Genomic DNA, 12,692 nt, shown 5'->3' with positions numbered 1-12,692 from the left:
ACACTAATGCCAGCAATGGAGTAAAAGGGCCGGTAGGAGCTGAAACAATTTATTTTTGAATAGTAGTAACTTGAAATCATTAGAAGAGTCTGCAACATTTTTCTTGCGGCTTTCTGCATAGGGGCTGATGCAGGTACTGGCGCATGTATTTGGTCTTGCGCTCATTTTTTTTTTACGTGTATCTAATTTGCATGCTATTCTCTTATTACATCCCATAGGGTTGTCTGTTCTTGCTGTGCAGAAAAATAGCACCTGTTTCAGCGCAGGTCTTATTTACCTCGCCCATAGGGAGCCCAGTTGTATAATCTATTGTTTAGGGCTGAAGTCCGTATGTGCAAAGTTCACATAGACTTCAGCCATAATTGTCCAAGCAGACTTACTCGCATAAGTCCACGTTGATAACATGTGAACCCTTCCACGGCATACACATGCACATTTATGCCTGCATGGGAGCAGATTTAAATATTCATGTGCCAAAACTGTAGCTAGGCAGTTTGGCACCTATGGCAACATTTAAAATGTGCACCTTCACCCTGTGCGCAAGAAAGGACACTGCAAATTAGAATAGTGTTTCATAACAGCTTTCACCACATCCTCTGGCAATGAACTCCAGAGCTTAATTATGAATCAAGTAAAAAATATTTTCTCTTATTAGTTTTAAATGTATTACCCAGTAGCTTCATTGTGTGTCTCCTGGTCTTGGTACTTTTCAAAAGTTTAAACAAGTGATTAACATTTACTCATTCCATTCCACTCATTTTATAGACCTCTATCACATCTCCCCTCAGTCATCTCTTCTCCAAGCTGAAGAGTCCTAAACTTTTAAGCCTTTCTGCATAGGGGAATTGTTCCATCCACTTTATCATCTTGGTCGCCCTTCTCTGTACCTTTTCTAATACTGCTATATCTTTCTTGAGATGTGGTGACCAGAATTGAACACAATACTCAAGATGATGTCGCAACCAGTGTGCCATCATACCTGATCAGGTTTGCTATGGAATAGTCAGCACTGCCTAATACTCAGGATCTTGCAGCAAAAAGGGTCACTACTAGCAGTAGCAGTGTCTCTTAATTGTGCAGGAGCTCCTTTCTGAGAACATATATAGTCAAGCATGCCTCTCCTTCCTAGCTACAGCATGAGCTCCAGAGTGTAGGAATGACCAGGAAGCATGCAGGTCACAGACACTGTAGCTGGGCCTCGCTTTGTGTGGCACACATGTCGCACACAGTGCCTCTTCCTTTCTAGCCTCTGTCCTATCACCAAGTTGAGTGAGATGGGGAGAGCACACATTGAGCACTGGATGTCAGTCACTATGAATGCTGGAAGTAACAGCAGTGGAGGAGCTCTTAGAGTGCACATTGAATGAGCACTGGATGTCAGTCACTATGAATGCTGGAAGTAACAGCAGTGGAGGAGCTCTTAGAGTGCACATTGAATGAGCACTGGATGTCAGTCACTATGAATGCTGGAAGTAACAGCAGTGGAGGAGCTCTTAGAGTGCACATTGAATGAGCACTGGATGTCAGTCACTATGAATGCTGGAAGTAACAGCAGTGGAGGAGCTCTTAGAGTGCACATTGAATGAGCACTGGATGTCAGTCACTATGAATGCTGGAAGTAACAGCAGTGGAGGAGCTCTTAGAGTGCACATTGAATGAGCACTGGATGTCAGTCACTATGAATGCTGGAAGTAACAGCAGTGGAGGAGCTCTTACAGCCACATCTGGCAGCTGAGGTAACTGAGCTGGCTGCCCACACCACCCCCACAGCTCCTTTCACCTGCACTTGTATATAGAAGGAGCTGGTCTACTGTGATGGGTTAATGTGTGTCTCTGCCTCCTCTCTTAAAATTTGGAAGAGAGATTGGTGAGGCTTTCTGTCTTCCCTGGATCTTCTTTTGGTCATACAAGTCCTTTTCATGTCTGCATTGCCTGCTCCATGGTGGCTCAGAGCTATATTTGTTTTAATATAGGTGTGCTTTGAGCTTGAAAAAGTTGAGCTGGAAGGGTCTGTTAAAATTTTTTTAATTTAAAATATAACAGTATTACTATTAGAATCTATAAGTAGACACAAGTGTGACCTTGTCCCAAAATTGTGACACCAGGCACCAAAATCACCAATACACCTTCCTATTAGGAAAACAGAATAAGCCAAGCTGCTATAAATCCTTACACAGGAACTATAGACTAACAGAATATCTCACTTCAGTTACACAATGAGAACAGAGACAGACCCTCACCAAATACAGTATAAAGAGACTATAAAGTATAAATAGAAATGTATAGACAGAAACTGAACTGGAAACCACAACAAGCCATACTCTGTATGCAGTGAACAATGGAAAACAGAAACATTGCTATTGCTCAGAAAACATCAAACAGTACAGACAAAAAATATAAATCATTAATAATAAAACCATACCAATACAAAGAATAAGTATTTCAAAACAGCTGATGAATATAACATCTAATTATTTAAAAAAGTTCATTAAAAAAATGTGTCACTCTCTATACTCGGAAACCTTTGATTCCAGTCACCCTAAGATTGTTGTGGATTAGCAGGGAGATTTATTGTACACAAACTTTCTCTTTCATGTGCACGCTCACACGCATGCTTACTTTCACTCACACATACATGCTCTCTCTCACACATACACATACACGCTGGGCTCGGGGACCCTTAGACTGAGGTGGAGTTGGTGCAACCCTCAATGAGGAGCCCTGCAGGACATCACCGTCAGCAGGCAGAGTCGAACGAGGCAGAGGTCCAGCTGGAGCTTCGCCTTTAGCAGCCCACGTTCCCCTCAGGTTCAGCCTTTGAGTGCTAGGCCTCTGCTGATGATTGGAAAGTCCATTGAGGTCACTGGGCTGGAGCGGATGTGGTACAGGTGAGCCGAAACAGGCTGAAGTCAGAGGCAGGCGGCGTTCAGGAAGATACAAGGGACAGGGAGTGGTCAGTGACAGGCAGTCTTCAGTGAGGTCCAAGTAGCAGGCAATTGTTGTCAGTGGCAGGCGACATTAAGGAAAGTCCAAGAAGCAGGCAATGGTCACTGACAGGCGACTTTCAGAAAGGTGCGAGAAGCAGGCAATGGTCATTGGCAGCCAGTGTTCTGAGAGGTCTGAGAAGCAGGCAATGGTCAATACCGGGTATCTGTCTGAAGGATAAGGCGGGATGGATAACCAGGGCAGGAAAGCGAGGACACAAAGAGGAAGCGAAGACCTGAAGACACAGACACTGGGACTGGTGATCAGAAGAGGAACCACAAGAACTGGAAATGTAGACAAGGACCACAGGAACCAAAGACAAAAGCAGGAACTGGAATTGAGGATAAAGAAGCCGAAGCAACTTACACTATGAAGCTGTAGGGAGACCTGTGGCCGAGGCACTGGTGGAGCATCTGCCGAGGCCTTATGTAGGCCAGGAGAAGTGATGTTATCCGGAGGCGCTTCCTGGCTTTTCCCACCGCAGGCCCCATTAAAAGTAATGAGCTCGGGCGTGTGTGCGCCATAGAAGGTGCAGGGCTTGGTGCTGTTGGCAGCGTCCTGCCACGTCGAAGCACAGTGTGTGTGTCGTCCCCCCCCCCCCCCCCATGCTGGAAGGAAGGGCAGTTTGGCAGCCTTGGGGAGCAAAGGGGGAAGCCCAACCTGAGGGGATCAGTGCGGATCACAGGAGGAGCCCGTAGATTGCCAAACGCAAAACACACACACACTCTCTCTCTCTCTTTCACATATAATCCCTCTCAGTCATTTTTTCCCTTCTTTCCAAGCAGAAATAGCAGCAGCAGCAGCAGCAGCAGCATGTGTCTCCTCCTTCAGTCCCCTAGCCAAAGGGTAACTCTTCCTTTGGGCCATGGGGGCCAACCCTGTTCTGGCCTCCTGCTCCTTTCGGCAATGGAAGCTGCCCTGCTTCTTCTCCCGAGGCCCCACCGGCCGCGCTGCTTCTTCCAGTGGGGCCACGCTGCTCCCGTTCCTGAAGCACTTCTGCTTCTTGCGGCGGACCACATTGCATGTTGCTTCTCCTCTCGAGGCCCCCGATGGTCATGCTGCTTCTTCTGGCAGGGCTGCACTGCTCCTGTTCCAAAAGCAGCACCTGCCTTAGAGGGGGTGGGAATGAGGCATTCACTATCACAGAAGAGTGCTCCTTCTGCAGCAGCTGCACTATGGCACCCTTTGAGTAGTTGTGCCTATGGCCAAGACCATATTGGCCATAGTTTTGCTAAGGCTCTGTCATGCACATATTTACATGCATACTTTTGATTTTAGAAAGTGCATACATAAATGCTTTCCCTGCTCTAACTCTGCCCTGAGAATGTCTCTTTCAGGTACACGTAAAAGTATGTGTGAAACTGGTACTGTGCATACTTTTATGCATACACCTCCTGGGGCAATTTTCGAAAAAGGCTATATCCCCATGTATGCTTTTGAAAATTCACTCCAAAGAGTTCTAAGGCTCCTAACTAAGAAGCTGACATGTCCCTTGAGCAAAGGTTATGGAGCAGTCAAAAGATTCCTAGTAGAAGGGTGTTCGAAGGCAGAAATACCTAAATACCTAAACTGTTTTTGGAGGTGGTGGTGGTAGAATTAGTTTAAGGAAATATTTTCATTTCAGATTCTGAGCACCAGATCCAGAAAGCATGCAGACAATACAATGGAAGGAGCTGTGGTCATTTGGGTAGAGTATCGAAGTGAGGTGGGAGCCCTCCTGGCATGCAGATTTAAATCCCTACTACCAAAGCCATGATATGATGTTGGCCAAGGCACCACTTTATACTCATGACTGGTAGGGAATAATGACTGGTAGGGAATAATAATGATACATTATTTATGCCCCTCTCCCCACGTTAGAAATAGACCTGGTGCCAGGAGTGTTCTACCAGTCTATTTACCATATGCGTGTGCTTGAAGTGTTAAATTGTAAAGTGCACGGGAATACTGTTTGAATGACATATGCTTCATGAATCCAAATTATTATTATTATTTATTACTGAAGAATGCTAATACTTTCCCCCTACACACACATACAGGCAGGGAGGGGAAGGAGTAAGAAGGAAAGCAAAGGGACTTTTTAATCATCTTCAACATCATTTCCCCAAATCCAGCTGCATGAACTGAGACATTTGTCCACTCATGGATATCTTGTCATTTTTCTAGGTTCTGTATGTTCCCAGGCCATTTTGATTTGCCTAATATGATATTGGTCCTAAGAAACCATGCAAGACACTTATTCTTTTATTTTCTCAAATTCTAACTGTGGATAACAGAGATCCTGATGGGCTTTGCAGAGCCCAGCAATGGCAGAATGGGTTTGGGGTTCATATTGAGGCCAGTCAGCCATCTTGTTTCATGGGACAGAGGACGGGGAAGGTGGAGATTAAGAATTATCAGCTCCAGGTTTTCCTATCTCTAGCACAAGAGAAAAGTGATTCTGCTCTGGCTTGTCTTGCTATAACCCCGACTGACAACAGCCTGCAAGTCATGATGTCATGCCACTATGGAGCATCCTGGGAATTTCTGTTTTAATTTAACCCACTTTGGGTGCCTTTAATCCAAGTGCACAAGGGATTAAAGGCAACAGCAGTTTAGCAATAGCAGAGACCATTATGGGCTGAATCGGGTAGGGGGAGGGACATATGGGGCCGAACTGATTTAATTTGTCATAAAGCATCCTGGCTGGATTACATGCGGGGGAAGGCTGCTGTATCTCCTTTCTCCGATTCATGGAATTGGGAAATTGCATGAAATGATCCAGGGTAATTCCCAGCCTCTGACTTTCATCCCTGTTTCATTAAAATCGGTTCTGAAAGTGTGCTTTTGGGGGCGTGAAGGGGAGGTGGGGATGTGGTGTTCTTTATTTTATTGGCTCTGAAAATTGCCATGCACAAGATATTAATTGCTCGCTGCCTGACTCACGAAGTCTGCGTGTGGCCCACAGGATTAAAGTGACCTGAACAGACTGGTGAAGAAATTCTCTGTGGATCTTTTCAGCACCTCGGCTAGCCACCACACAGATGCTTTCGCAGTTCCCATGATTTACCTCGGGATATTGTGAGCCAAATTGATTTGCCTTGGTACAGTACCTAAACTATGTCCACTTTGATGTGACATCGTGAGGTACATAGAAGCGACAAGCAGCTATAGCACAAAACAAGATGCATATCTGTGTTCAGCCACTTTGCTATCCCATAACTTGAATTTTCTTTTTGGATTAAAACATATTCAGATAAACCAATTGATATTAGATTCATCTCAACAATCTGGTTAGTAGCTAAGTATTTCCTCCCTCCCCTAATTTTAAGGAATTGTGTTGAGCCTCTGTGGGGATGAAGGCTGAAAATGGTCACGGGGCTCGGAAAGAGGAAGGTCAGGTCAGAGCTTCAGACACTGCTCTGAGCAGCTGCTTCTGACCGTAAGTTCACTCACTATGGGTGCCACGTCTGGCCACAGGGTGTGCACAGTTGCCAAACACTGAACTTTGGGCCAGATTCATTAAGGCTTTTCTCCCATTTTGTGTCTATGGGAAAAACCTTTAGGACTGGATTTTAAAAGGGTTACATGCATATTTTAAAAAGGCCCGGCGTCGCACATAAAGCCCCAGGACGCATGTAAGTCCCAAGGCTTGCAAAAAGGGGCGGGAAGGGGCGGGGAGGGGGCATGGCGTGGGCGGGATCAGGCTCCCGGCACAGGGGCCATATTTAGTAACTGTGCTGGGGATTGTGCGCCAGCAGTCGACCGGTGTGCGCAACTTTCGCCTGCCCAGAGGCAGGCGGAAAAGGTAAAACAAAAATTTGGGGGGGGGGGGTTTAGAGTAGGGCTAGGGAGGAAAGATTAGGGGAAGGGGTGGGAAGATCAAGTTAGGGGGAACAGGGGAAGGCAGCGTGGCTCGGCACGTGCAAGGTGCACAATTGTGCACCCCCTTGCTTGCGCCAACCTCTGATTTTATAACTTGCGCGCACCTGCGCGTGCAAGTTATAAAATCGGGCGTCCATGTGTACACGCGCACATGTACGCCCATGCCCAACCTTTTAAAATCTATCCCTTAATGAATCAGGTACTTTGACTCATGTGATAGGGTGAAAGCAGACCTGCAAAAGGGCACAGCTGGACAAGCATTTCTGCAGGGCAGGAGCAGAAGAAGGACACGGTTAAGGGAGAATATGAGAGACCGAACATCTAGGTTTTCTGGTAACCCAGTGCAGAGCACAAACCTGCTGTAGATTCATCCCCGCAGTCAGTCTATGAGCACCCACCGGGGACTACAGGAAAAATCCCTGGAGATGCTCACAGACTGTTAACACTTGCTTAAGAATTTGCAGCTTCCAGTTTTGTACATTGCACTGCATATGTACTATAGTTTATTTCCAGTATGGGCAGGAGATTTCTTGGAGGAAAAGCTTGTCAGTTAGTTAAAGCTGCAGCTTTTAAAATGTTCCTAGCCTTGTTGCTTTTAATCATGTTTTCTCTAATAACCACCGTTCCTGATGTCTTGCATTTGTCCTTCCTGTGCGTCTTGAATGGACAGCACCACAAACCAGTGCTGTATGTGTCTCCTAGTGCTACAGAAGTGATAAGCGGAACATGAAAGACTTGCTATAGGGAGGTTTCATGCATGCTCTGGCCATGTGCAGCTCAGATATTCAGTGGCTTCTTGACACCTGACTAGTAAGGTGCCACTGGTTTCTGGATTTTCAGAAAATGTGCCCAAGAACCAAGTATCAGGTTTTTACATTCTGAGGTGGCATAATAAAATGAGAATGAAAATGAAGAAATAAACCAAGAAAGAGAAAACAAAAGGAACTCAGTGGCTGTGTGGGAAAACAGATGAACATTAACCCATTATGTCCCAGTATCCTGTTTAGAGGATAGCTTCTTAAAAACATTTAAGAAAGTAGGACTGCCTTGCCGGGATAGACCGTAGGACCATCGAGCTCAGCACCCTATCTCTGACAATGGCCCATCTCAAAGTATAGATCCAGTTACTTGTTGTTCCCTCCCAGTGACAAGCAATGAGGTTCCCAGAATCACCTGGTTAATAATCTTTGCTATACTTTATTTCTAGGAGCTTGTCCAAAGCCCACAATGCTAGTTGCACAGTGACTACACATCCTCCAGCAACAAATGTTACTAAGCAAATGAGGGCCAGCCCTAGAGTTCAAAAACCAGCCTAGGATGCTTGTTGGAAGTAAGAGGAGAAAGAGCTGAAGGGGAAAGTCAGGGAATTAAAAACATTTAAATTGTTTTGGCCATTGTAACTGAGAACAGATTGTCTTGTACATGCAAACGATATCTCATTTTGTCTCTTCAGCTCCTTCACGCCACTCTTTCCCATGAAGTTTCACCTCCTTTTAAATTTAACCTAAACCATGCTATTCTGTATTTACAGTCACAAAACAGGAGAAATCCCAGAACTCTTTGAGAGCAGAGCTGTTAAAAGAGCTGGATCTGGGCTCACTGTCACTCATGACACAGCGTGAGCTGGCTGAACACGGTTTGTGATTCTCCTGTGCAGCTTTTTGGCACCATCATCTGAAGCCTCCCGGAGTCGTCTGAACGCCTGCCTTTCCTACAGTGCCCAGAAGCAGACAGCACTGCAGAGCACTGAAAAACTAATTATCTTTGTTAAAAAAAATAAAAACATAACAAACAACCCTATACCGCAAAACCTCAGACACAAAAAGCATTGAGATACCAGTTACCTCTATGCAGATGCAGACAATACTCCAGAACTCTGTGGCACTGAATGCAAGCCGAGCTTTCCCCAGGGAGGAGCTGATTCAGCATTCACCTCTACAAAATGGACAAGCCTGCAAGTTGCAACACTGGGAGCTTGGAGTCTGTGCTTTACTGACACTTTCCCTGGACATGATCCAGGGGTGTAAGTTGTAAAATGGGACAAAGTGCAGCATGATACTGTTCCATTTGCTAGTGCTATACAGTCAAAAATAAATTATGGTGTGCAGGGGGATCTCAGAGCTAATTAGATATGAGCCTAGTCAGCACCCAGAGAAGAGACTCCCATGGGAAAGTAGGAGCTGCAGGAAGTGGAGTTAAGAACTTAGGCCTGGATTCACCATTCTATCGCAGAATTGTGAATCCAGCAAAAATGGGGGGCGGGCCTGCAAAGCCGGCAGCCTTCGTACCACCGTGGTGTTATCGCTGCCGGCCTTCGCACCCAATAGCGCCACCGTGAAAGGTGGTGCCATTGGGTGCACTACTGGCGACAATAATGTGGCTTACCTTATCGCCGCCAGCGAAGACATCGCGGAGTCCGCCCCGACTCCTCCCCTCGCCGCCCCGACTCCGCCCCTAGCAAGCTATCGCACGCAAAAAGGGCCCCTTAGTAACTTATGGGCACTCTCCCATCTGAACCTATACTGAACCAATACATCAGCACAATATTAGGGAATACTCCTCCTTAATCAGTACTGCGCAAATACACTGGCCTCTCTTCTCTCTGATCTAGTATTCAACCAAATATGGTGCTAGTACCACCTTGTTAAGTGAGGTTCTGCTCACCTTTGTGAATAGTAATAATGCTTTTTAGGAGGTGCAGAGATGCTACCCTTGGCATTACAACTAAATTTCACCACAGGTTGCACAATCTGGCTTGTCAAAAGCTTTTCCATAGAAAAACCCAATGAGCCTCAGAGCAATACGGTCTCTTTCTATTGCTCACATCTCTTATTAAAATGAGCTGTGCATGACATTAAAAGAACTCCACAAATGCATAATTTATTGTATTGTATAATTATGTTGTTTATTGTTCCCTGAACATTGGTGGAAATGTGACCTCATATATATACATATTTTTAGAATAAAAGCATAGTTTTTAATCGCTAAGAAACCTTTATTTAAAAAGTCTGAATTTTGTGTTAGCCACATTGAATTGTAAAGGCACATCACCAGGTCACTTACCTCACTCCACTCCTTGTTGGCAATTCCCTGAGCAAACAGAACTACCACTGCATAGAAGAAAAAAAAAAAGACATGGGTTTAGTACTGACCATCTTCATGGTAGGAGAGACAAATATGCATAACAGCACACGCCAACACATAGGTGCAAAGGGCCATTCACATAGACAATGATGTATACACATACAAGAATTCTCAAATTTAATTTTGTGCTAGAAACACCTCACACACACACACACACACACACCCTTGGGTGTTCTGAATTCCTGTTTATTATGATGTATCCCATTTCTGTCTCTGTTTCTACTGAGCCTGGAGTGCAATGTGTTTTATCTGCTGTCTTAGATTTGGCTTCAGATACCTGAAGCCTGTACTTCTAAGCTGCTGCTTCATAGGAAGCAGGCCAGACTGGCTCCCACTGGCTCAGGATTTTCTAGCACTTTGGTATAATCAAAATAATGTCAGAGTCTTAGTTTTGTCTTAAGAACAAAAGCTTTAGTGCTGATTGCTGTGACTTGGCAGACTCAGTAGGACAAGTGATTATCCCCACGCTGGTTGGAGAGCTTTTCCATGGATACATAGTTTAGGACACAGAGATTTCTGGAACAGATAGTTGAGCCATAAGAATACAATAGAAACATAGAAGCATGATGGCCCAGCTAGTCTGCCCAGCCGTTCAATTAATTTAGCATTATAATTCCCATCCCTCCCTTAGAGAGCCCCTGTGTTTATCCCATGCTTTCCTGAATTCAGAAACTGTTTTTGTTTCTACCACCTCCACTGGGAAGTCGTTCCATGCATCTACCACCCTCTCTATAAAGAAATATTTCCTAGGATTACTGCTGAGTCTACCTCCTTTCAATCTCATCGAATGACTCCCTCATCCTAGAGCCTCCTTTCTGTTGAAAGAGACTCACCTCCTGTGCACAGAAACCTTTGAGAGATTTGAATGTCTCTATCATATCTCCCTTATTTCGCCTTTCCTCTAGGGTGTACATGTTTAGCTCTTTTAATCTATCCCCATATGCTTTAGAATGAAGAAGACCGTTGACCATTTTAGTAGCCACCTTCAGGACCGACTCCATCCTGTTTCTATCCTTTTGAAGGTGCGGTCTCCAGAATTGTACACAGGATTCTAAGTGAGGTCTCATCAGGGACCTTTATAGGGACAGTATCACCTCCCTTTTTCTGCTGACCATTCCTCTCCCTATGCAGCCAAGCATCTTTTTGGCTTTGACTGTCACTTAATCCACCTGTTTGGCCACCTTAAAATCATCAGATACAATCACCCCCAGATCCCGCTCTTTGTGCTTAGAAGAATTTCACCTCCAATACTGTACATTTCCCTTGGGTTTTTGCATCCTAAATGCATTACTCTGCATTTTCTAGCATTAAATCTTAGCTGCCAGACTTTAGACCATTCCTCGAACTTCACTAGATCCATCTTCATGTTTTCCACAACTTCCTGGCTGTCCACCCTGTTACAAATTTTGCTATCATCAGCAAAAAGATAATCCTTTCCCAAAAATCTTTCCATTATGTCGCTCACAAAAATGTTGAAAAAAAAACTAGACTAGTACTTATCCAGCTAAGTAGCAGTGAACTGTGCCAGATAGCTGGATAAGTGCCGAGTTATCCAGCAAAGTGGTGGCAGCTAACCATAGCCAAATAGCTGGCTAAGTGATGGAGGAGCTGGAAAGAATTTTTAAAATTTTTATGTGCTTGTACAGCCCCGCTGGAAACTTTGCACCACCTCTGACTCAGGTATAAAGTTTCCAGCATTAAAAAAATGTGTGTTCAGCCAGCACCCCTCTCTGCATTGGGAGGGCATTCATAACACCCCCATTAGCAGGGAATCTCCACGCGAGGGGGCTAAGCTGACCGCACAATTTTCAGTGCTCATTTTGTGACCCTAAAACTCCTTGCTGTCTCGGCGGTAAGGTTTAGGCTCACAAAATGAGCATTCAAAAATCAAGAGCAAGTAACCTGGTGCATTCGAATGAACACACCTTTCTGCATCAGCCTGTGAGTGTGTAATCTTAAGCAGGTCACAATCTCTTTGTTCAGACGCTCGTGTGGTACAGAGTCTTTGGAAACACCTGAGAGCAAACCTACATCCGAGGCAATAACCCATCGCTACACTAAGCTCCTTGACAGCATATGTTGATTATCACACACTGACGTTTTTGCTTCCCCCATGATAATTATTTACTATAGCAGTCATAATAACAAATTGATTGACTTCCAACTCATCTGCTATGAGCAAGGTCCCAAGTGTAAATATTAGCAAAGATTTTCTTTTTCAGTGCTTCAAATGCATACGAGCAACCCTCTACTTCTTTTCTGTTTTCACTGATTTTATTTATGTTAGTGTATAGATCAAAGGATACTGTGTTCATGCTGTAGTATTGCAGCAGTTATGCTATAGATCAGATATGTGGTCCTTGCACAAGATGTGGACTGAAATATTGTTTCTTAATGTGAAACTACAAGACTAAGGCAGGGATTTTCCATTCTCGCAGAGAATGGTGAATCCTGGCGGCAATGGGGGGGGGGGGGCGGGCCTGCGAAAGCCAGCAGCCAACGCACCACCACAGTGTTATCGCTGCCGGCTTTTGCACCCAATAGCACCGCCGTGAAAGGTGGTGCTATTGGGCGCGCTACTGGCGGCGATAACGTGTCTTACCTTATCACCTCCAGCGAAGATAGCGCCGTGTCCGCCTCCTCCTGACTCCACCCCAACTCCGCCCCCAGCAAGCTATCGCACACGAAAAAGTCCCTTG

At 45.1% G+C, this 12,692-nt stretch overlaps 1 protein-coding gene across 5 annotated transcripts in view; it reads right to left on the bottom strand.

Moving 5' to 3' along the window:
* The window catches only part of CPNE9 (copine family member 9), a 221,794-nt gene that overhangs the window by 181,757 nt on the left and 27,345 nt on the right, over nucleotides 1-12,692 (bottom strand). For all 5 annotated transcript variants that reach the window (XM_029601130.1, XM_029601127.1, XM_029601128.1 and 2 more), the window contains exon 3: nucleotides 9,913-9,959. In XM_029601130.1, the coding sequence (XP_029456990.1) occupies nucleotides 9,913-9,959 (47 nt within the window). The remainder of the gene's footprint in view (nucleotides 1-9,912; nucleotides 9,960-12,692) is intronic.

Source organism: Rhinatrema bivittatum, chromosome 4 (genome assembly GCF_901001135.1).
Source record: "Rhinatrema bivittatum chromosome 4, aRhiBiv1.1, whole genome shotgun sequence".
Lineage (NCBI taxonomy): Eukaryota > Metazoa > Chordata > Amphibia > Gymnophiona > Rhinatrematidae > Rhinatrema > Rhinatrema bivittatum.
Note: the sequence above shows the minus strand (reverse complement) of the source record. Positions and strands in the feature narration are given on the sequence as shown.